The 21,710-nt window shown below is 37.3% G+C and overlaps 1 protein-coding gene across 3 annotated transcripts; it reads left to right on the top strand.

The window, feature by feature from the left end:
- Window positions 1-2,846: 2,846 nt before the first annotated feature.
- On the top strand, window positions 2,847-10,908 carry LOC107561654 (gastrula zinc finger protein XlCGF57.1-like). Of its 3 annotated transcripts, none has more exons than XR_001605881.1 (3): window positions 2,847-2,931; window positions 6,783-8,057; window positions 10,867-10,908. XR_001605881.1 is itself a non-coding variant. In XM_016246126.1 (3 exons), the coding sequence occupies exons 1-3, from the start codon at window positions 2,847-2,849 to the stop codon at window positions 8,003-8,005; spliced, it is 1,140 nt and encodes a 379-aa protein (XP_016101612.1). In that variant the 3' UTR covers window positions 8,006-8,426. The 3 variants fall into 3 exon arrangements, 2 of the variants coding, with proteins under 2 accessions (XP_016101612.1, XP_016101611.1); XM_016246126.1 differs by lacking the exon at window positions 10,867-10,908 and having other exon boundaries at window positions 6,783-7,294; window positions 7,463-8,426; XM_016246125.1 differs by lacking the exon at window positions 10,867-10,908 and having other exon boundaries at window positions 6,783-8,426.
- Window positions 10,909-21,710: the final 10,802 nt, after the last annotated feature.

Consider the following 21,710-nt stretch of genomic DNA (forward strand, 5'->3'; position numbering starts at 1 on the left):
TAGGTATTTATTTTGATTCAAAACTTACATGGGTGGATCATATAAACAAAGTTATTGAAAAATGTCAGAAGGTATTAAACATCATGAGATGTGCAAGTGGAGTGGCATGGGGGGCAAGTTTTTCGTCATTAAAAACTATTTATGTGGCACTGATCAGATCTGTGTTTGATTATGGCAGTGTGGTATAATTCGGCTTCAAAAACCCTGTTGGAAAAACTGGATAAAATACAAGCCCAAGCTTTGAGACAGTGTTGTGGAGCTGTAAAAACGACACCCATTCCTTCTGTACAAGTCCTGTTAGGGGAGATTCTACTGGAAGTGAGAAGGAAACCATTAATGATCAATTACTGGGCTAACCTCAAGGGCCATAAAGATGATCAGCCTACAAAAATGGTTTTAATGAAGTGTTGGGAACAAAATAAGTTGAGTAGAAAAGGTTTTGGATGGAGTAGTGAAGCGTATGTAGAAGAAATGGAGGTAAATAGGTTTAAGATGAGCCCAACAGTTGTGATTCCTGAAACTGAACCATGGAGTTGTATAACTCCCCATATAGATTTACATTTGTTGGAAATTAAAATAGCAGAAAGAGAAGTAGACATGTCTTCAGCATTCTCTGAACATGTTAGATCCTCAATACTTACAAATATTTACAGATGGCTCGAAAGATCCAGAGCGAGAGACAACTGAAGCTGCTTTTTTAGTTCCTGACTGGGGCTCATAGTATAAAGCGAACGTCCAATCATCTGGCAGTATATACTGTTGAAATGATAGCGATACTCTTGTCCTTGCAGTGGGTAGAGACCTGGAAAGGTTTTAATTTGTTCTGATTCACTCTCAGTTTCAAAAAGTCTAAGGTCTTTTAAATCCAGTCATCAAGATATTCCTTTTAGTATTTTACAGATATATTCAAGATTGGTTCAGAGTGATATTTCAATCAGCTTTATTGGGTTCCATCACACGTAGGTGTAAAGGGAAATGAGGACGTAGATAAGTTAGCAAAACAAGCGTTGCAGAGAGAAGAAATAGAATTACAAGTTCCTCTAAGCAAGTCTGAAATGAAGGTTTTAATCTGGAAAAAGGTTATTGCAGAATGGCAAATAAATTGGGACAATAATGAAAAGGGTAGATTTTTCTACAATTTCATTAACAAAAAATAAGACATATTGGTAAAACAAGGAAAGAAGAGGTTGTTTATAATAGAATATTGTTGGGACATTCCAATCTTAATAGTACACTCAAAATATTAGGGAAACATCCAGATGGACTTTGTGAACAATGCAAAGTAGAAGAAACGGTAACCCGTGCAATTCTTGAATGTAGGAAATATGAGGAAGAAAGAAGTACTATGATAGTTGAAATCAAGAAGAATGGAATTCAGGTGGAACATTTTAAATAATAAAATTAATCAAATGGGCAAGTGAAATAAATAGCAAAGCTTTTTTTCATTTTCTTATGTAACTCTGTTTCGCACTCCGGAGCAGAAGGTGGCGGTAATGCACTTAATTATGCTGGTTGCCAGCCGCCGTTAAAAGCCAAGAAGAAGAAACGGGACTTTTATTTTGCGCTGGCGATGTGACGTCACAAAGCTGCGCCGCGATTCTGCATCGGTTTGTGATCCGGCTGAAGAAAGGTTTGCGTTTTCTACGGTTTTTAAATCAATGCACACTGTTCTATCAATTTCCCCGTTTTTACAAGCTACGTAGAATAAATTAACCAATCTTAAATATAACGGTGTAATAGTTTACTTAGCGTTATTTTAGTGAGTAAAGCGCATCCTCATATTAATCACAGAAAAGGCGCGTCTCATCTCGCTCCAGATATCGTGAAGAAGCGACGAGAGAAACTGAGAATCCGAATCTTCTGAACCGAGTCATTCGTAAAATGATTCAGTGATTCGAATCAGCGCGCGCTGACGATAAACGAGAACAAACACAAACACGTTCAATGAAAACTTTTACAAACCACCTGCAAATGTTTTCATGAAAGTGTAATCTATTTATTATGATGTACAAATAATTGAATACCAAATATAAATCATAAATACCTATTATGTATAATTAATATTTTTATCTGGTCATTTAAGTCCCATTAACGATCACTCCCTCACTAGTGTGCTGACTACTGAACTAGGGAGCTGATTGAGACGCATCCAGAGATTTAGTTTGCATTTATTTTTGAGAGCAAATTACTTTAATTATTTTCTTCTTAAACAGGACACAGTGTCGGAACACACAGGAAAACTCCTGCTGAAGCAGCTGAGATCCACGCGATTTCAAGTTTTCCTTTCTCTTTGGAGTGTTACAAGCTGATTGTGCATAGATAAGATCCCTGAAGTTGCAAAGACTAAAGTCTCAAAACCAAAGAGATATTCTTTATCAAAGTTAAGACTCTGCCACGCCCCCCTAAAACGGCTCGTTCTAACACGCCCCCACATATCTACCTCACTATGTGGAAATATTTGCATAAAATACACAAAATAATTATCTTTAAAAAAGCATCATATGACCCCTTTAATGGTTTTACTGGTTATAGTGGGACTTGTATTGGTTTTAATGGACCCTGTGGGGCTCTACTGGAAATTGGTCACTTTCTATTGGTGGCTTAATTGTTAAAACCAATGAATCATAATGGAATATGTCCCAAAACACACTACAGAAATCCATTTTTAATGGTTAAAAGTTGATGGTTTGTAATGGTATTTGAAGTGGAAACCATTAGAATTTTCTGTGATGGTTCTATTGTTTTTTTTTTCAGCAGGGATGGAGTTTATTAAAGAGGAGAGTGAAGACATGAAGATTGAAGAAGCATTCAGAGCCAAACATGAAGATACTGAGGAACAAACAAAGATGGCGTTTATTAAAGAGGAGAGTGAAGACCTGAAGATTGAAGAAACATTCAGAGACAAACATGAAGATACTGAGGAACAAACAGGTTGGTTTTCATTCTCAAAGCTGAACTCACTCATCTGATCCTTATTAAAATGTTCAGCTCTACAGGAATGATTGACTACGTTTACATGGACATCAGTAATTATTTACCTTATTCTAAATAAGCCAATATTATCCATCCGACTTCCCCTCCGGAATTTCACGTTTAAACATATAGTTCGTCTTCATTATGATGCCATGTACAGTTTTAGGTGTTTAATTTTTAATTTACTGAAAGCTTCAAGTGCAGTTAATTCTACAGGAATGATTGACTACGTTTACATGGACATCAGTAATTATTTACCTTATTCTAAATAAGCCAATATTATCCATCCGACTTCCCCTCCGGAATTTCACGTTTAAACATATAGTTCGTCTTCATTATGATGCCATGTACAGTTTTAGGTGTTTAATTTTTAATTTACTGAAAGCTTCAAGTGCAGTTAATTATTTGTACGTGCATTCAGACGATGGCGTTGTTGAAGCCATGCTCTTTTGTTTGCTGTAAAACGGTTGAGCACTGCCGTGTGTGTATCCTGTCGCAAAATGCGGTGAAAAGTCCTACACGACGGTAATAATGTGATTAAGGTGTGTACATGTCTATAATGCACTTCAATAATGCAACTAAAATAGGAATACTCCACATGTCTTAATTCGATTTCGGTTTACGTCGAATATGACTTTAGCCGGATTAAGGTAATCAAAAATCTCTGTTTACATGGTAGATTCTTAATCAGAGGATTGTCTTAATCGTGTTAAAATCGGATTATTGTTGTCCATGTAAACGTACTCAATGATATTTATGAAGAATTTATGAGTAGTAATTAAAGCGGTTTGTTGACAGACATGTTGAGATCACATAACCAGACAAATAATAACACTGCTCCTGTCGCAAAATGCGGTGAAAAGTCCTACACGACGGTAATAATGTGATTAAGGTGTGTACATGTCTATAATGCACTTCAATAATGCAACTAAAATAGGAATACTCCACATGTCTTAATTCGATTTCGGTTTACGTCGAATATGACTTTAGCCGGATTAAGGTAATCAAAAATCTCTGTTTACATGGTAGATTCTTAATCAGAGGATTGTCTTAATCGTGTTAAAATCGGATTATTGTTGTCCATGTAAACGTACTCAATGATATTTATGAAGAATTTATGAGTAGTAATTAAAGCGGTTTGTTGACAGACATGTTGAGATCACATAACCAGACAAATAATAACACTGCCTTCAAGTGCGGCTGAGAAGATCCTGCTTTCACATTGAGCCTTTGTTATTATGACATGCATTTAAATTGTAACAATAATTCGGAATTAGCCTAAAAAAATCTGCTTCTAAAATTAAAACCATTCATTTCTAGCACTTAATTATGCAAAAGTATCTAACAAAATCATTGCATAAAGCAAACCTTGAAATGTGAGTAATTACATTTGGCTAACGTTTGCATCTACATTTGTTCATTTAAAGGGATTTGGTGACACATAAAAACGGTGTTTTCATTTTAAAACGCTCTCCATCCACACTAGCGCTTTTAAAGCATTTTCCAAAAGTTTCTTATGCACACTGAAATATCAGAAAACGTTAAATTTGCTTTACTGTGCATGCGTAAAGCCTCAAACAGCTCACTGAGACTATACTAGAGATGGGCATTTTCCACAAATATTACATTTAAATATTTGGGCTCATAAATGAATATTCATTTGTTCAAATTAAGTTTGAGACAGATTTTATTTTTGAGTAAAACATTTTTTATCGAAGCTTAAACATCAAGCTACATCATGTATTATGATTTCGCAAATTGATATTATTCGCAGAGCGAATTAAAAAAATGAAGAATTTAAATTAAATAATTAAATTTTATTATTTTAAAAGGTTCCTTGAGGTTTACTTATAATGTTAATAAAGTGTTTCTGCACAAAACAACAACAAAAAACAAAAATAAATATGTGGGAAAATTATTTTTTTCAACCCTCATTCTGAACCGCTCTCAGAAACAGGCTATTTTTAAGGGGTGTGTCCTTTTAAAGGGTTAGTTCACCCCAAAATTTAAATTAGCCCATAAATTACTCACCCTCAATTCATCCTAGGTGTGTATGACTTTCTTCTTTCAGACGAATCCAGTCGGAGTTATATTAAAAATTGTCTTTGATCTTTCAAGCTGTTTATTGGCACTCAGCGGGTGTTGCAGTGCTTCGGTCCAAAAGAAGTTAAATAAAAAGCGCTCATCCATAGATAGATGGATGGAAGGGGGGGGAGGGGATGAACAAAGGCCTCCTGTAGCAAATCGATGCGTTTTTGTAAGAAAAATATCTATATTCAAAATGCAATAATCACTTTAATCTAGCTTGCGCTCACTGTTGTAAAACGGAAGCAGCTCCGGGCGGATGACGTATGAGGTCGGCTTTGCGCATGCGCCGCTCAGAAGTGATGAACGCGGAAACGCAGCGGAAAGATCGAGACAAAACAACGGTCACTAATTAGAAGTACAAAACGAGGATTTGTAAAGAAGAATATCAGAGGATTTCGATATAAGCCAAGAGGAGACTGCTTTTCCGTTGCTAAAGGAAACTTTGCTTCTTTTGATCCTGTAAACAAACGTTGGTTTTCACGAGACTCACCGGCGCATGCGCAACGCTGAACTCGTACATCATCCGCCCGAATCTGCTTCTGTGTACAACTGGGCGCAAGCGACATTAAAGTGATTGTTACGTTTTGAATATGGATATTTTTCTTACAAAAATGCCCAACCCTGTTCCTGGAGATCTACCTTCCTGCAGAGTTCAGTTCCAACACTGATCAAACACACCTGTCTGTAATTATCAAGTGCTCCTTCAGATCCTAATTAGTTGGTTCAGTTGTGTTTGATCAATTCTGCAGGAAGGTAGATCTCCAGGAACAAGGTTGGGCACCTCTGATTTAATGGTTACTAAAATAGTCATTTCCATGCATATTTCCGTCTATTATGTTTTATATCGTTATATATTGAATATTCATAAAATGGCTATGTTTAGGTTTGTGGGTAGGTTAAGGGGTCTAAAAATGTAAATCATTTATCGATAAAATGATAAAAATGTATTGATACACATATCTTTGATATAATTGATTCATAAATATTTTACTTTTCAGCTGTAAATATGTAGTAATTTTATTTTTTAAACCATGAAATACGTGCCAATTTCATGTTTCGGCATCAATCAACGCAGTCAAAAATGTATGTTTTATTTTAAAAAAAGACCACGCTGGGAATGCAGCATTAAAGCGAAACCTGCTGCAGTTTGAGTCATTGATGTAAATAAAAAAAAGAAAGCGAGAAAGACTGAGAAATCAACCTCTGTTCTGCTCGCTGATTAACTTTTGTAGCTTGAATAAAGATCACTATATTCAATTTATAGTTTATACATAAACAAATTATACTTTGTGAATGTTTTTATGTTCACTATTTTTAAAAGCCTAATAAATGTTAAAAAATCGTGGCTTTCAGTGATACTTAATAGTGCTGAATTGCTATAATTAATGGCTAAATTTGAGGGGAAAATGAGATACAAAAACAGCTACTGGTCTCTTTATTAATGACACTGGCCTTCACTAACAATAGGCTACTTGGGGGAGAAAAAGATGCCATTATACAATACATTTTAAATACACCATTTTTGTTGTTTCTATATTAATTTGGAGATTCAATGTGAAATTATAACAATATAATTATATATTTTTTAATATGCAATTAATTACTGAAAACGTGCAATTAATTAGTTAATGTGTTTAATCACAATAGACCGCACAAGTCTAAATGTTTGAATGTCTGTCTCTTTGTGCCATTAAACTTGTATTTGTCTCTTTTCACCTCAGACCTGATGGCGCTGAAAGAAGAGAGTCAAGAACTGAATGAAACGGAAGAGAAAGATCAAAATGAAAAACAGCATGATTTGAAAACTGAAGAAAAATCAATTAGTTGCTCACAGACTGAAAAGACTTCCTCACCAAAAAAAGCTCAAAAAATACAAACTACAAACCTTAATTCCCACTTAATAATTCACGCTGGAGAGAGCTCTTTCACCTGCCAACAGTGTGGAGACATTTTCAATCGAAAAGAAAGCCTTAAAGTCCACATGAAAATTCACATTGAAAAGAAATCGTTCATATGCTCTCAGTGTGGAAAGAGATTTGCACATAAATATCACCTTAATGTCCACATGAGAATTCACACTGGAGAGAGACCTTACATCTGCGAAGAGTGTGGAAAGAGTTTCACACGTAAAGGAAACCTTAAGACTCACATGAGAATTCACACTGGAGAGAGACCATTCATATGTGATCAGTGTGGAATGTATTTTACGCATAAAAAAACCCTTAATGTCCACATGAAAACTCACACTGGAGAGAGACCTTACACCTGCAAACAGTGTGGGAAGAGTTTCAAACGAAATGGAGATGTTACGTCTCACATGAGAGTTCACACTGGAGAGAAACCATTCGTATGTGTTCAGTGTGGAAAAAGTTTTAAACAGAAAAGACTCCTTAATTCCCACATGAGAATTCATACTGGAGAGAGACCTTTCAGCTGCAAACTGTGTGGAAAGAGTTTCATATGTAAAGAAAACTTTAGGACTCACATGAGAGTTCACAATGAAGAGAGACCATTCATATGTGCTCAGTGTGGAAAGAGTTTGAGATATAAAGAAAGCCTTAATTATCACATGAGCACTCATTCAAGAGAAAACGGTTTTAAATGTCATCAGTGCGAAAGGAGTTTCTCAGACACGATTCGCCTTAAGAATCATGTTCAAATTCACATCCACATCGGAGAAAAGCCTTTCATGTGCCATCACTGTGGAAAGAGTTTAAAAAACACTGCAAACCTTCAGAAACACGTAAGAGCTCACACTGGAGAGAAACCTTTCACCTGCAAACAGTGTGGAAAGAGTTTCGCAGTAAAAAGGAACCTAAAGATTCACATGAGAGTTCACACAGGAGCGAGACCTTACAAGTGCCTTCATTGCGAGAAGAGTTTCAAGTATCTAAATGAACGGAATCATCATTTACAAACTCATTCTGGGAAGAAATTGCCGTGACAAGGTTTAGAAAAAGGAGCAATTTCGTTCTCATTTCTTCAGGTAGCTACAGGTATGGAATTGCGTTAAAAGTAATATCCCAATTAAAAACTTAGAATTGCCCTGAACATCTTTATCCTTGTATGGCATCTTCTGAAGTCAAATTGAAGGGTCTTGTTTCTAGATTTGTTGAATATTTCAATGACTCAAGGGTTCCTTCCACAAAATTTGAAGATGTCCTGGGAGAAAGACCTAGGTATATATATTTCAGAAGACACTTCTAGACATTAGGTCGTGTTCCATCAGCTCTAACTTTCAGCTCATTCAATATAAAGTTGTGCACAGATTGCATTATTCTCACACCAGGTTAAGTCCAACGAGAGAACCATTTTGGTTCTGTCCAAAAATGTATAAGTTCTTGTGTGAAGTGTTTTGTTTTTATTCAAGGGTATTTAAAGTGTTAGTTCACCCAAAAATGAAAATTAGGCTGTGTTTTACTCACCCCAGAGCCATCCTAGGTGTATATGACTTTCTTCTTTCAGACGAATACAGTCGGAGTTCGATTTAAAATTGTCTTTGATCTTTCAAGCTGTTTAATGGCACTCAGCGGGTGTTGCATGCATCAGTCCAAAATAAGTTAAATAAAAAGCACCCATCCATAAAAAAAAATGTCTCACACGGCTCCGGGGGGTGAACAAAGGCCTCCTGTAGCGAATCAATGCGTTTTTGTAAGAAAAATATCCATATTCAAAACGTAATGATCACTTGAATCTAGTTTGCACCAACAGTTGTACACGGAAGCAGTTCCGTGCGGATGACGTATGAGTTCAGCGTTGCGCATGCGCCAGTGAGTCTCGTGAAAACCAACGTTTCTTTACAGGATCAAAGGAAGCAAAGTTTCCTTACTTTAGCAAAGGAAAACCAGTCTCCTCTTGGCTTATATCAAAATCCTCTGACATTCTTCTTTACAAATCCTCGTCTTGTACTTCTAATTAGTGTTCTAATCGCGTTCATCACTTCTGAGCGGCGCATGCGCAAAGCTGACCTCATACGTCATCCGCCCGGAGCTGCTTCTGTTTGCAACGGTGAGCTCAAGCTAGGTTAAAGTGATTATTACGTTTTGAATATGAATATTTTTCTTATCAATGCGTTTTTGTAAGAAAAATATCCATATTCAAAACGTAATAATCACTTGAATCTAGTTTGCACCAGCAGTTGTACACGGAAGCAGTTCCGTGCGGATGACGTATGAGTTCAGCGTTGCGCATGCGCCAGTGAGTCTCGTGAAAACCAACGTTTCTTTACAGGATCAAAGGAAGCAAAGTTTCCTTACTTTAGCAAAGGAAAACCAGTCTCCTCTTGGCTTATATCAAAATCCTCTGACATTCTTCTTTACAAATCCTCGTCTTGTACTTCTAATTAGTGTTCTAATCGCGTTCATCACTTCTGAGCGGCGCATGCGCAAAGCTGACCTCATACGTCATCCGCCCGGAGCTGCTTCTGTTTGCAACGGTGAGCTCAAGCTAGGTTAAAGTGATTATTACGTTTTGAATATGAATATTTTTCTTAAATAAGAAAGTAATATACACCTAGGATGGCTCTGGGGTGAGTAAAAAACAGCCTAATTTAAAATTTTGGGTGAACTAACACTTTAAGACTGATTTTCACCATGACCCTATTGTTGCTGTATTATTCTGTTCTCCACATTTCAAGACGCAAACTTTGGAAGACTTCATGCTCAACGCTATCTGAATACACCTCACACCTTAAAAACTGCAGTGGAGAACTATATAACTTCAAAGAACATGGCCCACATTTAAACTCCGGTTAGCTCAGAAACCTTTGTTTCAAATAAAAGAAACTGATGAAAGGATAGTTCACCAAAAAAATGAAAATTGTCATCATTTACTTAACCTTACCAGGAACATGGTTGGGAACCACTGAGATACACAATGGGTAGGATTAAGGGTGTGAAGTAGATTTGTATTATATTCACACAAAAAGTGTGCATCATATGCATGCCAACAAATTGCGTATTATATGCACGCCAAAGGCAATAGGTATATTCCACTGCACAGACCAATCAGTGTTTGACATCAAAGTACAGCAAGAGAGATTCAGTACTTTGATGTCATACAAACACCAATCTGTCTGCGCACCACCGCTTCAAGTGTAACATACCTAAATTCTGCTTAGCACGCCAAATAATAGAAACTGAAAATTGTGCTGTTTTATACACGTTTGAATGAGATCAGGCTCAACCTTTCAGACCAAGAGAATGGAAACACCAAACTACAATTGCATTTCATTATAACTAGAAGTCAAGTGCCTGAATTCTACAATTTTGTGACTTTTGTGGGTTACTTCTAAATTCAGAGGCAGCTGAGAGATGAGCTCCTCAGTAGTTTCTTGAAAAAGCTCAGATGATCTGGTAAATTAATTAGCCACTTGTGAGGAAGAGCAGCTCCTCATCGACATCTGACAAGCCAGTGACGACTATCTCCTTCACGGTGGTTGTTCAGTAATCTGGAACAGAATAAATAGGCTACAAATCAATATTAGGCTACCATAGAAACAACTTAATTAAAAAGAGTCCATTTCACAAAGTGAAAAGTCAGATTTTTCATTGTTTTTCCTTTACATAGCAACATATTAGGCTTGTTCGACTTCATGCAAAGACCGGCTTCCACCTGACAAAAGCAATGCATTCTGGTTAGAAAATTTGTCCGACTTTGATCAGCACTGCAGTCGCCTTACAACACAAGACCAGCCGCCTAGGTCAGGCGCTGCAGTTGCTCAAAATTGACTGCAAAAGCGTTGATGACGACACACTTGGGAGAAAACATTCTGGTTAACCTATTGCTTATATTTGGAAAATGAAGTCTTTTCCTAAGATGGCCGCCAGCCCAGAGTCTCTTCCCAAGATGGCCGCCACGCCAGAGATTCCAATTGTTATGGATGTCAATCCACAGTCTTAAGCCATCTCAGTTGCCACTTCAGTGTTCCCAGTCATTGTGAACGTTGCATTTGAAGACACCCAGGCATTCCAAATGCGTTTGAGGCTGGTTTCCAGTTTGGCGGACCCACCGCTGGTTTCAGTCAGAGCAGCAGGCATCCCAAGTGCCTCAGCTCTGGTCGTCACAGAGACTGGACCCCTATCCTCAGTACTCCCTGTAATGGCAGTCGCCATTCTGTGTTTTTGGGCTACACACTGCTCTTCTACTCCTCCAGAGTCCACTCCAGCCCATGGTTCAGCTCCAGAGTCCGCTCCAGTCTATGAGTCTGGTCTAGAGCCTGTTCCAGTCTACGATTTCACTCTAGAATCCACTCCAGTCCTTCAGAGCTCACTCCAGTCAATGAGTTCTCTCCAGAGCCTGTTCCAGTCTATGAGTCTGATCCTGCGCCCACTCCAGCTCCAGAGGTGGCAGCTTCCACTGCAAAACCTCCCGAGTCAGTGGTGTCCAATTTTGCTCCTCTCATGGCAGTGGTGCCCACTTCTGAACTCTCTGTATGTCCTGCAACGACCACAGAGGTCACCCATGAACTCTCTGCCTGTCCTGTTATGGCCAAGGAGGCCATCTGTGAACTCTCTGCTTGCTCTGTCACGGCCGCAGAGGCTGTTGTTAACCTCTCTTGCCCCTTTTCCACCAAGGCAGTTTGAGTGCTGGTTCGGAACCAGAGCCAAGTTTCAAATCGGTTCTTTGTCTTTTGACACCCAAAGCACCAGCTCCGAACCAGAAAAGTGGTTCGAAAGTACCACCAAAACATTGCTGGTCTAGAACCACCTGCGTCAGGGGCTGGAGGCAGGGTTACCGTGACCAACAAGACGAACAGAAACTTTTGACCCCCATTTTTGAAATGGCAGCTAAACATGAACACGTTGGATTCGCCCTGTTTGGACGTCGATGTAGGTTCGCAAAGCCATGAATATCAGGGCTCGCCAGTCGAACCAACTCCGAACCGGCAATAGCACTGGCTCTAAACTAGCATCCAGTTCATGCTGGTGGAAACTGGGTATCTGTGCTCTCTGTTCCAGTTATGCCTGATCCGCCATGGTCTCCTGCATCATCAGCTTCACTGTGGGGCTCTTCGGACCTGTCTGCTCTGCTGAGATGGTCTTCAGCTCTGACCTGGCTCCCTGCTCTGTCGGCTCCGCCCTGTGGCCTAGGAACTAATCTCAGAATCTTCCCGTTTCTTATCAAGAGGATTATTTAAGTCTGACACTTTCAAGCACACTTTGCTGAGTATTGAAGTATTCCTAGCCTTCCTAGTTTCCATGTTTTTCCTAGTTCCATTGCCTGCATTTTGATTCTTGGACTGTTTACCTAGTTTCTTGATGCCTGCCCTGACCATTGCCTGTTTTGTGGATTACTCTTTTGCCTTTCCTCTGTTTTGGTTTATTTTAAGAAGTTTATATTGAAAATCATTTTGTGAATATGTAAAAAAAAAAAAAAAAAGACCGAAAAACAAAATTAACTTGGAAAAAATAAAACTGGAAACAGCATAAACAAAACCCAACAACAGATCATTTTAATTTAATGTAATTTAACAGCTCAATGAGACTACAAGTGAATTAGATAATTTACTTGGATAGAGAGGAATCTAGATCTTAAAGCAAAAACTTAACCGTTTGTTAGCCTCTCAGTAAAGGAAAAAACAGGTTTAAGCATTGTGCAGAAACTTAAGACCAACTCTGCTGATAAACTTTTTTTTGTAAGCCTACAGAAATTTTGGAGGCCTTCTGCTTTTTATAAAAAACCTTTACGGATTCTTACGCAGTCTTATTGCGCCTTTTAAGCCCGGGGCTATGGGGTACGAGGAGATTGTGAATATATTACAAGCACATTTTACCCCCAAGCCCATTGTAATCGTGGAGAGATTACGATTCCACAAACGGAATCAAGCGGAGGGTGAAAGTGTCCACGATTTGTTCCCTTCAAAAACAAAAGTAATCCACTGAGCTTCTTCAGCGGCTCAGATGTCGGGAATAAATGACGACTGCTATGTTCATTATTACATCCAACCAAAGAACACCTCAATCGCTTACGAGTCATTCTTGTCTTGTGCTCCGGCGGTGAAACAATGGCAGACTGATGACATCTCGCTCAGGGCGGGCATATGGTTAAACGCCAGTGTCAATCAACAATCGTGGGAGGGGCCTGTGCAGAACTACGTCACTGCCAAGAACCTCAGAACAGCCTGATTCGAGAAAGTGATCATTATTATTGGGGACTTTAAAAAAAAAAACACTGGCTGTAACTAAATCAGCATATTATCATCTCAAAAACATTGCAAGAATTAGAGGTTTTGTTTCCAGTCAAGACTTGGAGAAACTTGTTCATGCCTTTATCACCAGCAGGGTGGACTATTGTAATGGTCTCCTCACCGGCCTTCCCAAGAAGACCATTAGACAGCTGCAGCTCATCCAGAACGCTGCTGCCAGAATTCTGACTAGAACCAGAAAATCTGAGCATATTACACCAGTCCTCAGGTCCTTACACTGGCTTCCAGTTATATTTAGGATTGATTTTAAAGTACTTTTACTCGTTTATAAATCACTCAATGGCCTAGGACCTAAATATATAGCAGATATGCTCACTGAATATAAACCGAACAGACCACTCAGATCATTAGGATCAAGTCAGTTAGAAATACCAAGGGTTCACACAAAACAAGGGGAATGTGCTTTTAGTTATCATGCCACCCGCAGTTGGAATCAGCTTCCAGAAGAGATCAGATGTGCTAAAACATTAGTCACATTTAAATGCAGACTCAAAACTCATCTGTTTAGCTGTGCATTTATTGAATGAGCACTGTGCAATGTCCGAACTGATTGCACTATATTATATGTATAATAGTTTTCTTAAATTCATTTTAAACCTCTTAAATAAATTTTTTTTAAATAATTTTCAAAGTTTTTAAATTCCTTGTTTTATTGTTGTGATTATTGTTTTTATTTTATTTTATGTAAAGCACTTTGAATTACCATTGTGTATGAAATGTGCTATACAAATAAACTTGCCTTGCCTTGCCTTGGGTGGATTTTTATCATAATAGGGTGGATGAGAGCATGTTTTCCGCTCTATGGACGTGCGCTCCGCTCAGTCGCTCTAACCGCCCAAGCAAGCGCTCCGTTAATATTCCGCTCACGCTCACCGTGAACCAGTTCCCGCTCAGATCCCGCTCCGACATAACATTTCTCTAGTAGGCCTAATTGTTTACTGTTTGTAACGAAATTCTTGGATTATTGTCTAAAATTAAGCATGCTGATAAATAGCAATTATCATGTTTCAGAGCGAAATTCTTACATTCTTCTTAATTTTATTAATTGTAATGTATTAATTAAAATGTATTAAATATATGAATCTAACCTTAGCAAACCTACCTAAAATGCAAAAACTGAAAAAGTGTATTTGATTTTCGTTAACTTTATTTCCGTGAAAATAGCTGCAGTTGTTAATTCAAAACAGGCTCATTAAAACACGAGATGAAATGTGTGTAGATCTTTACAAAATACACCTGGATCATAAAGCCTGTGAAAAGCACACGCAAGATAAAATGCACTTAAAGAACGATTGGTTTATGAACTGACGTCAATGAAAGAAACACACTTTCTAGTGTCAAGTGGAGGGCCGGTGTCCTGCAGAGTTTAGCTCCAACTCCAATTAAACTCACCTGAAGCAGCTAATCGAGCTCTTACTAGTCATACTAGAAACTTGAAGGCAAGGTGTGTTGAGGCAAGTTGGAGCTAAACTCTGCAGGACACCGGCCCTCCAGGACCCAGTTTGGGCACCCCTGCTATAGACTGTTCCACATTTCCAGGGCTCTCGGAAGTGAAAGCCGTCATAGTTGTCTAAACCTCTGTCGTAATGAATAGAAACTGCAACAAATATATTTTTGTGTTCTCATTTCACCCAATAGCAAAAAAATTGTTACAATTTTTTTTTTTAAATGAAAGTGACTTTCAGTGAAGTTTCAATGACTTTCCGAAAGAGGGGAATGAATGAAAAAATAAGCGAATAGCTAAATAAATGATATTAGCATCGTAACTCAACATATATATTTACGATGCTAATTGTGGAAATGCGTTATCATTCGCATATAATAGACATCAGTGTGTAAACGGGACTTTTATTTTGCTCTGGCGATGGGACGTCATAAAGCTGCGCCGCGCTCCTGCATCTGTTGTGATCCGGCTGAAGAAAGGTTTGTTTTTTACGTTTTTAAATCAGTTCCAACTGTTTTAACATTTACGCTGTTTTTACAAGCTACGTAGAATAAATTAACCAATCTTAAATATAACGTTGTAATAGTTTACTTGGCGTTATTTTAGTGAGTAAAGCGCATCCTCATATTAATCACAGAAAAGGCGCGTCTCATCTCGCTCCAGATATCGTGAAGAAGCGACGAGAGAAACTGAGAATCCGAATCTTCTGAACCGAGTCATTCGTAAAATGATTCAGTGATTCGAATCAGCGCGCGCTGACGATAAACGAGTTTTAGGACTTCGACACAACATTTCTGCAAGTTCACTTCAATCAGATCAATAACCCGATACAACTCAAATTAGATTTGTTTTTACTTGATCATCATTTAAGTGATTGTTTTATATAAAAACAATAATTATGCAAGCTAATAATGATGTAGAGTAATTTTGCAGTAAATAGGTAAAGTACCACATATCCCCAAAAGCACAGCATAAAATGTATATATTATTGTATTATATATAACAATTGCTCTTTGTGTGTGTGTGTGTGTGTATATATATATATATATATATATATATATATATATATATATGTGTGTGTGTATAAATCATGCCAATAAACTATTTTAGACTGAGAAGCACACGACAACAAAAAATATAGCCTACTTGTTATAGGTAGAATTATGTTGTACATTTATTTGAATTCATATTTCATGCATGTACAACGCAGTCAGCAAAGCCTTCCAAACCTTAAAATCGATTCTGTGATCAATGCCTAAATATTATAAGATGATAAAAAAAAAATAAGCAGAAACAGTGTGCGGGGCTGTTTGCGTAGCGGGAACGCTAAACTAAGGGGAAACATTGGAGGAACAGACTTCAGCACAACATCGGTAACACTTTACAATACGGGTGCACAAATATGCATTAGGCCTAATTCATGCTTAAAGGTGCAATAGGTGATTGTCTTCAGAAACATTTTTTGTTATGCTGGTTAAAAGTCTCTTCACATCCCGATAGCAATCATTAGGTTAAGTGGTCTAAATGCATTTATATATTCTGTGGAAGGCATAGGCAGAGGTAGGCGACCGCCTTGGGCCCCCAAAAGCCAAGGGCCCCCTAAAATGCTTTTTATATGCGTTCAGTGCGGACGCACAAGTGGTTGCTGTGGTGTTCATTACCATGACAACCGTCTGTGCGTCCGCGTTGAACGTGTTTCTTAGCAAAAGTAGGGCGATGTAGAAAATGGGGACGGAATCTATTCATAAAAACGGAATTTACTGTGTAACGCGGAATGTGACGGAATGAACGGCGCAGACGCGCGTTTTCGTTTGCTATTTAAGCACGCGCAACGCTCGCGGTTGCCATCTGTAGTAGCTAAATAGTATATTTTTAATTTAATATTCATATTCACTAGTGCATATCGCGGTTTGATTGAAGTGTACTGAATTGCATTTGATTTATTCATTCAATAGTTGACGAATTCCATGACATTGCTTTTCATTTTCATTGGAATAAAAGATAGATTAATGTTTTCGCTTTCATTTGATTACCAGAAAAATGAAAATACACAAGACAGAATTTCTAAAAAATAAGTAAATACAATTAAAATTTCATAGGGCCCTATTATTGTATACAAATTAATAAATTAAGTTGTTTTTATGAATTCAATTAATTAGATATGTTTTTGATTAAACCATTAAAATGGAATACAGAAAAATTTAAATAAAAAAAAGAAAGCGCAGAATTTGGGCCCTAAGAATGTAATTTTTGTTAAACTTTTAATAGGCCTAAATTGCTGTTAAATTAAACAAGTTTCATGATTTGTATTAATTAGACGTTTATTATTAAAATGGAATATAATCGTCCAGAAAAACATAAAACTGAATCCAGAAAAATTAAAACGGAAAAAAAGATTTTGGAAAAAATAAAACTTGGGCTAATTTGGGAGAAATAAAACGGATTTGTAGGGCCCTACAAATATCATGCATCTGAAGCTATAATTTTAATACTAACCAACGGTGCATATTATATATAAAAAAAAAAATTCAAATGGCGCTCACTCGTTTTTGTGAAAGACCCAAGAAGGACCATGCACAGTCACTTTCCACACAGCCACACTTCATGTTTGGTTGAAATAATCCTTAAGCATGTAAATTTACAATTTCCTTCAGTTTAATTAAATTGTGCAATTAAAATAAAATAAAAATAAATGTATAATTTAAAGTTTAGAATTAGACAGCCTTGCGTTGTGTAGATGTATTAATTAGACGTTTATTATTAAAATGGAATATAATCGTCCAGAAAAAACATAAAACTGAATCCAGAAAAATTTAAACGGAAAAAAAAAGATTTTGGAAAAAATAAAACTTGGGCTAATTTGGGAGAAATAAAACGGATTTCATAGGGCCCTACAAATATCATGCATCTGAAGCTATAATTTTAATACTAACCAACGGTGCATATTATATATAAAAAAAAAAATTCAAATGGCGCTCACTCGTTTTTGTGAAAGACCCAAGAAGGACCATGCACAGTCACTTTCCACACAGCTACACTTCATGTTTGGTTGAAATAATCCTTAAGCATGTAAATTTACAATTTCCTTCAGTTTAATTAAATTGTGCAATTAAAATAAAATAAAAATAAATGTATAATTTAAAGTTTAGAATTAGACAGCCTTGCGTTGTGTAGATAGGCTAATTGCATAGTGAAAATTACCCCAACACACCACCTAGTGTCCAACCTACTCTAATACTATTAAAACCTGTTTAAATGTGAACAAGGGATTTACAACATTAAAGAAATTCTTTATTTATAACATGAAAAATCTAAAAGATTAGAGACAACTATGGGACACGGTCGTGCAGCAGCGAGCAACAGTGAAACGAACCTCAAGGTTGTAAATGTGTGAAATTGTATAGGGCCCCATTCCTGTATTTTGCCTGGGGCCCCCAAATCACTAAATCCGCCCCTGGGCATAAGACCAAGAAATGTTCGTCCAATCAAAACGCTCGGAACAACTTAACTTTCCTACCTGCCTGTCAAATATGAAATTAAATCCAAGTTTATTTGTATAGCGCTTTTCACGATACAAATCATTGCAAAGCAACTTTACAGCAAATTAAGTTTCTACAATATTGCGCACCCGGTTCTCGCAGACAGGATACGTCATCAGCGCGTTCACGTACACTGTGCAGACAGAGCAAGAATAGCACTGCGCGGTTACTGCGTGATGATTGAAATCACACAAATGGTCTTAAAGTCCGCATGAAATCAAAGTTGACTTTATTTACTTTACTAGCGCACATCGCTAGTAATGATGTGAACAATTAATCCGTGCAAGTTAATCAGCTGAAAATAATTGTTTGTCTTCGTAATCTTTAATCAAAATCTGAACATTTACTTCCGCTCTGGAATTGCATTCCTTTTCTGATGACGTCAGTTTGACGGCTTGGGCAGAATATCCTTAAACACGCCCCTCCAACCGTTAGACTGCTATGAGTGCGAGACCGAGAGGAGGAGGAGCGCAAACATAAAACCATGCCCTCTATTCAATATTCCGTTTCAGCTGGAAATACGTCACTTCACTGAAATAAAAGTCGGCAGCAACTTCCGGTTCACGCGGACTTTAAGCTATTACCTAAATAAACTGCAAAAAGATTTGTTTTCTAAAACATCATGGACAGAATGGTCTTGAGAGCGCTGCGCGAGCTTACGGCGCCATCTGCAGGACAGTTCAAATGATTCAAAGCACCAAACGCGAGTAGAATCAGCGCTGAAACGTGTTAAGGCCTAAGTATACTTCGTTTTTGTACACGTGTGCTACTGTATACGTACAGTCGAACGCGTAGCCTCTCAAAGTTATACGCGGGTGGTCGACACATGCGCTCTAGAAAGCTTCATCCATGTTCAGTGTCTGCTCTATTTTTAACCATTAAGTCATGACTGATAATAAATATTTTTTAACTCTTAAGCCAAGTCTCTGCTATTTTGTTGTCGTTGTCCTTTTCTACTGTTAAACAGTTGCCCGGGACAGTGTTGCCACCATGTGGAAAAACTGATTACTGCAAAATAACTTCAGTGCGCATTTGCGACCTGAGCGTACAAGGTACGCACGGTTACAAAAATCAGGTGGTGCGCGTACAGTACGCACGTACTGTTCTGATGACGCAATTTGCATCACGCACTGTACGCTGTTCCTCGTGTACGTGTAAAAAGTGAAGTATACTTTGGGCTTTACTCGACCCGGTGCCTTTTTATGAATGGCGGTGAGAATTTGAGATTGCAATGGTTGTGATGTAATTATATAATAGGCTGTAGTCTGACACGCTACATGTCTGCTGTTACAGTACTGTGTTTAGTTTCGATTTGCTGTTAGTGCTAGCTGCACTTAGTTTAAGTCTGTATTTGGGAATGCAATATTCGTCATTAGAAACGTTTATAAATCTGTTGTTGTTTACAAAGAGAAGATTCAGTGTCACATGATCCTTCAGAAATCATTCTAATATGCTGATTTGCTGCTCAAGAAACATTTCTCATTATTATCAATGTTAAAAAATTTTTTTTTGCTGCTTAATATTTTTGTGGAAACTGATGCCACTCAAACATTTGTATAAAATGTAAGATATTTCTATATAATGTGAAATTAATAATTTTATTCATCATGCATGAAAGTGATAAAAAGTGAGTGAAGACATTACAAAATTATTTCTATTTAACAAATGCATCAACAAATGTAATTGATATATTTGATAAATGCAAATAAATGCTGTTCATTAAACTTTATATTTATCAAAAAATCCTAAAAAATAGAGTATCTTTTCAACATTGATAATAATCAGAAATGGTTCTTGAGAGTCAAATAAATTGTAATGATTTCTAAAAGAGCATGTGACACTGAAAACTAGTAATGATGAAGAAAATGCTGCTATGCTTCACAGGAATAACATTACATTTTATAATACATTAAAATTTGAAAACATTTTTTTAATTTGTAATATTTCACAATATTGCTGTTTTTGTTGTTGTTGTTGTTGTTTTTTACTTTATTTTGATCAAATAAATTCAACCTTGGTGAGCAGAAGATATTTATGTGAAAAAAATGATAATGTTTCCAAACTTTTGGTAGGTACTTTAATAATAATATAAATTCTATATACTTTACTATAATATATTATAGTATTTTATTATAATATATTATATTATATTGTTATCATGAGTATTAAATGCTGCTTTTTATTTTATTACAGGACAATAGTATGTATTATTACAATATAAGATATATCTTTTAATGTGCTAAAATATATATTTTCAATAATAAGTGCTTGGGGCGTGGTCAGATTTTCCTTTTTTTTTTTGTCTCTAGCTGATCACATGCCTGCACCTTACTGTAAAGTGTTACCACAAACCCAAACTGTGTAATGACAACTTTTACAAACCAGCTGCAAATGGTTTCATGAAAGTGGAATCTAATATTATGTATAAAAGAAAAAAAAAGAATACCAAATATAAATCATTGTAACAAATCAATCCACTGAAGGCGAGCATAAGTGAGAACCCAAGTGCAGTTTATTTACAGTGTGATCCAAACATCCAAACAATATCTGAGACTTGACTTGACATGAACAGACTTGACGAGGCATGAACAGACTAGACTCTCCAACAGCGGGTTACAACATCAATACACGACCTGAGACATTAGGTGCGTTCGACTTCATGTGGCGCCGCGCAAACCGATCGGCGGCTGACTTGAAGCAGTGCATGCCGGTTAGAAATTTTGTCCAACTTGAACCGGCATCGACGTTACGTCACTGTCACGTGTGGCATCTAAGTACCGCAATCTCGTTTTGAGAGCAGCCGGCTGACTCGGCTACAACAATGACGTGTTCTCTAACAAATTCAAATCCAATACTGCTCATAAATCTGTGTTTTTAGAACATTAAAAGCTTTTTTACTGTAGTCGCAATGTTATATTGAGTCACGTTTATCATGAAAGCATATATACCCCCACTTTATTAGTATTTAAATAGTATATTTACGTTGAACTTTATTCTTGAACAGATGGCGCTGTATTAAGCAGTATATAAAAAGTGTTTCTGTTGCTCATGAAAACGTTTCTGAAACGTCTTGTGTATTTGACAAATATTAGATTTAATTCACTTCATCTGTGATAGAGTACGCAAACACTGCGCGAGCGTCACTAACGGGAGCAGAAAGTGTCCAGCTTGACGGCTCCACCCCCGACTGCAAGCGGCTACTCTCGTTGATCACCGTCTGTAGCGGTGCTTCAAGTCGAACGCACCTAATAACAACATGATGGCTACTTATAGCAAACAAGAGGGTCACATGACAAGAACAAACCAATGGGAAACAAGACACATGACTAGGACAACCAATCAGAACATGACACATGAACCTAAGAACAAATCAGAACATAACACACAGACAAGGGAATCACATGACATAACATGATCACATGTGGGGCAAGAAACACATGACAAACCAGGAACCATGACT

The sequence above is a fragment of the Sinocyclocheilus grahami genome, unplaced genomic scaffold (genome assembly GCF_001515645.1).
Source record: "Sinocyclocheilus grahami isolate Dianchi unplaced genomic scaffold, SAMN03320097.WGS_v1.1 scaffold786.1, whole genome shotgun sequence".
Taxonomy (NCBI): Eukaryota; Metazoa; Chordata; class Actinopteri; order Cypriniformes; family Cyprinidae; genus Sinocyclocheilus; species Sinocyclocheilus grahami.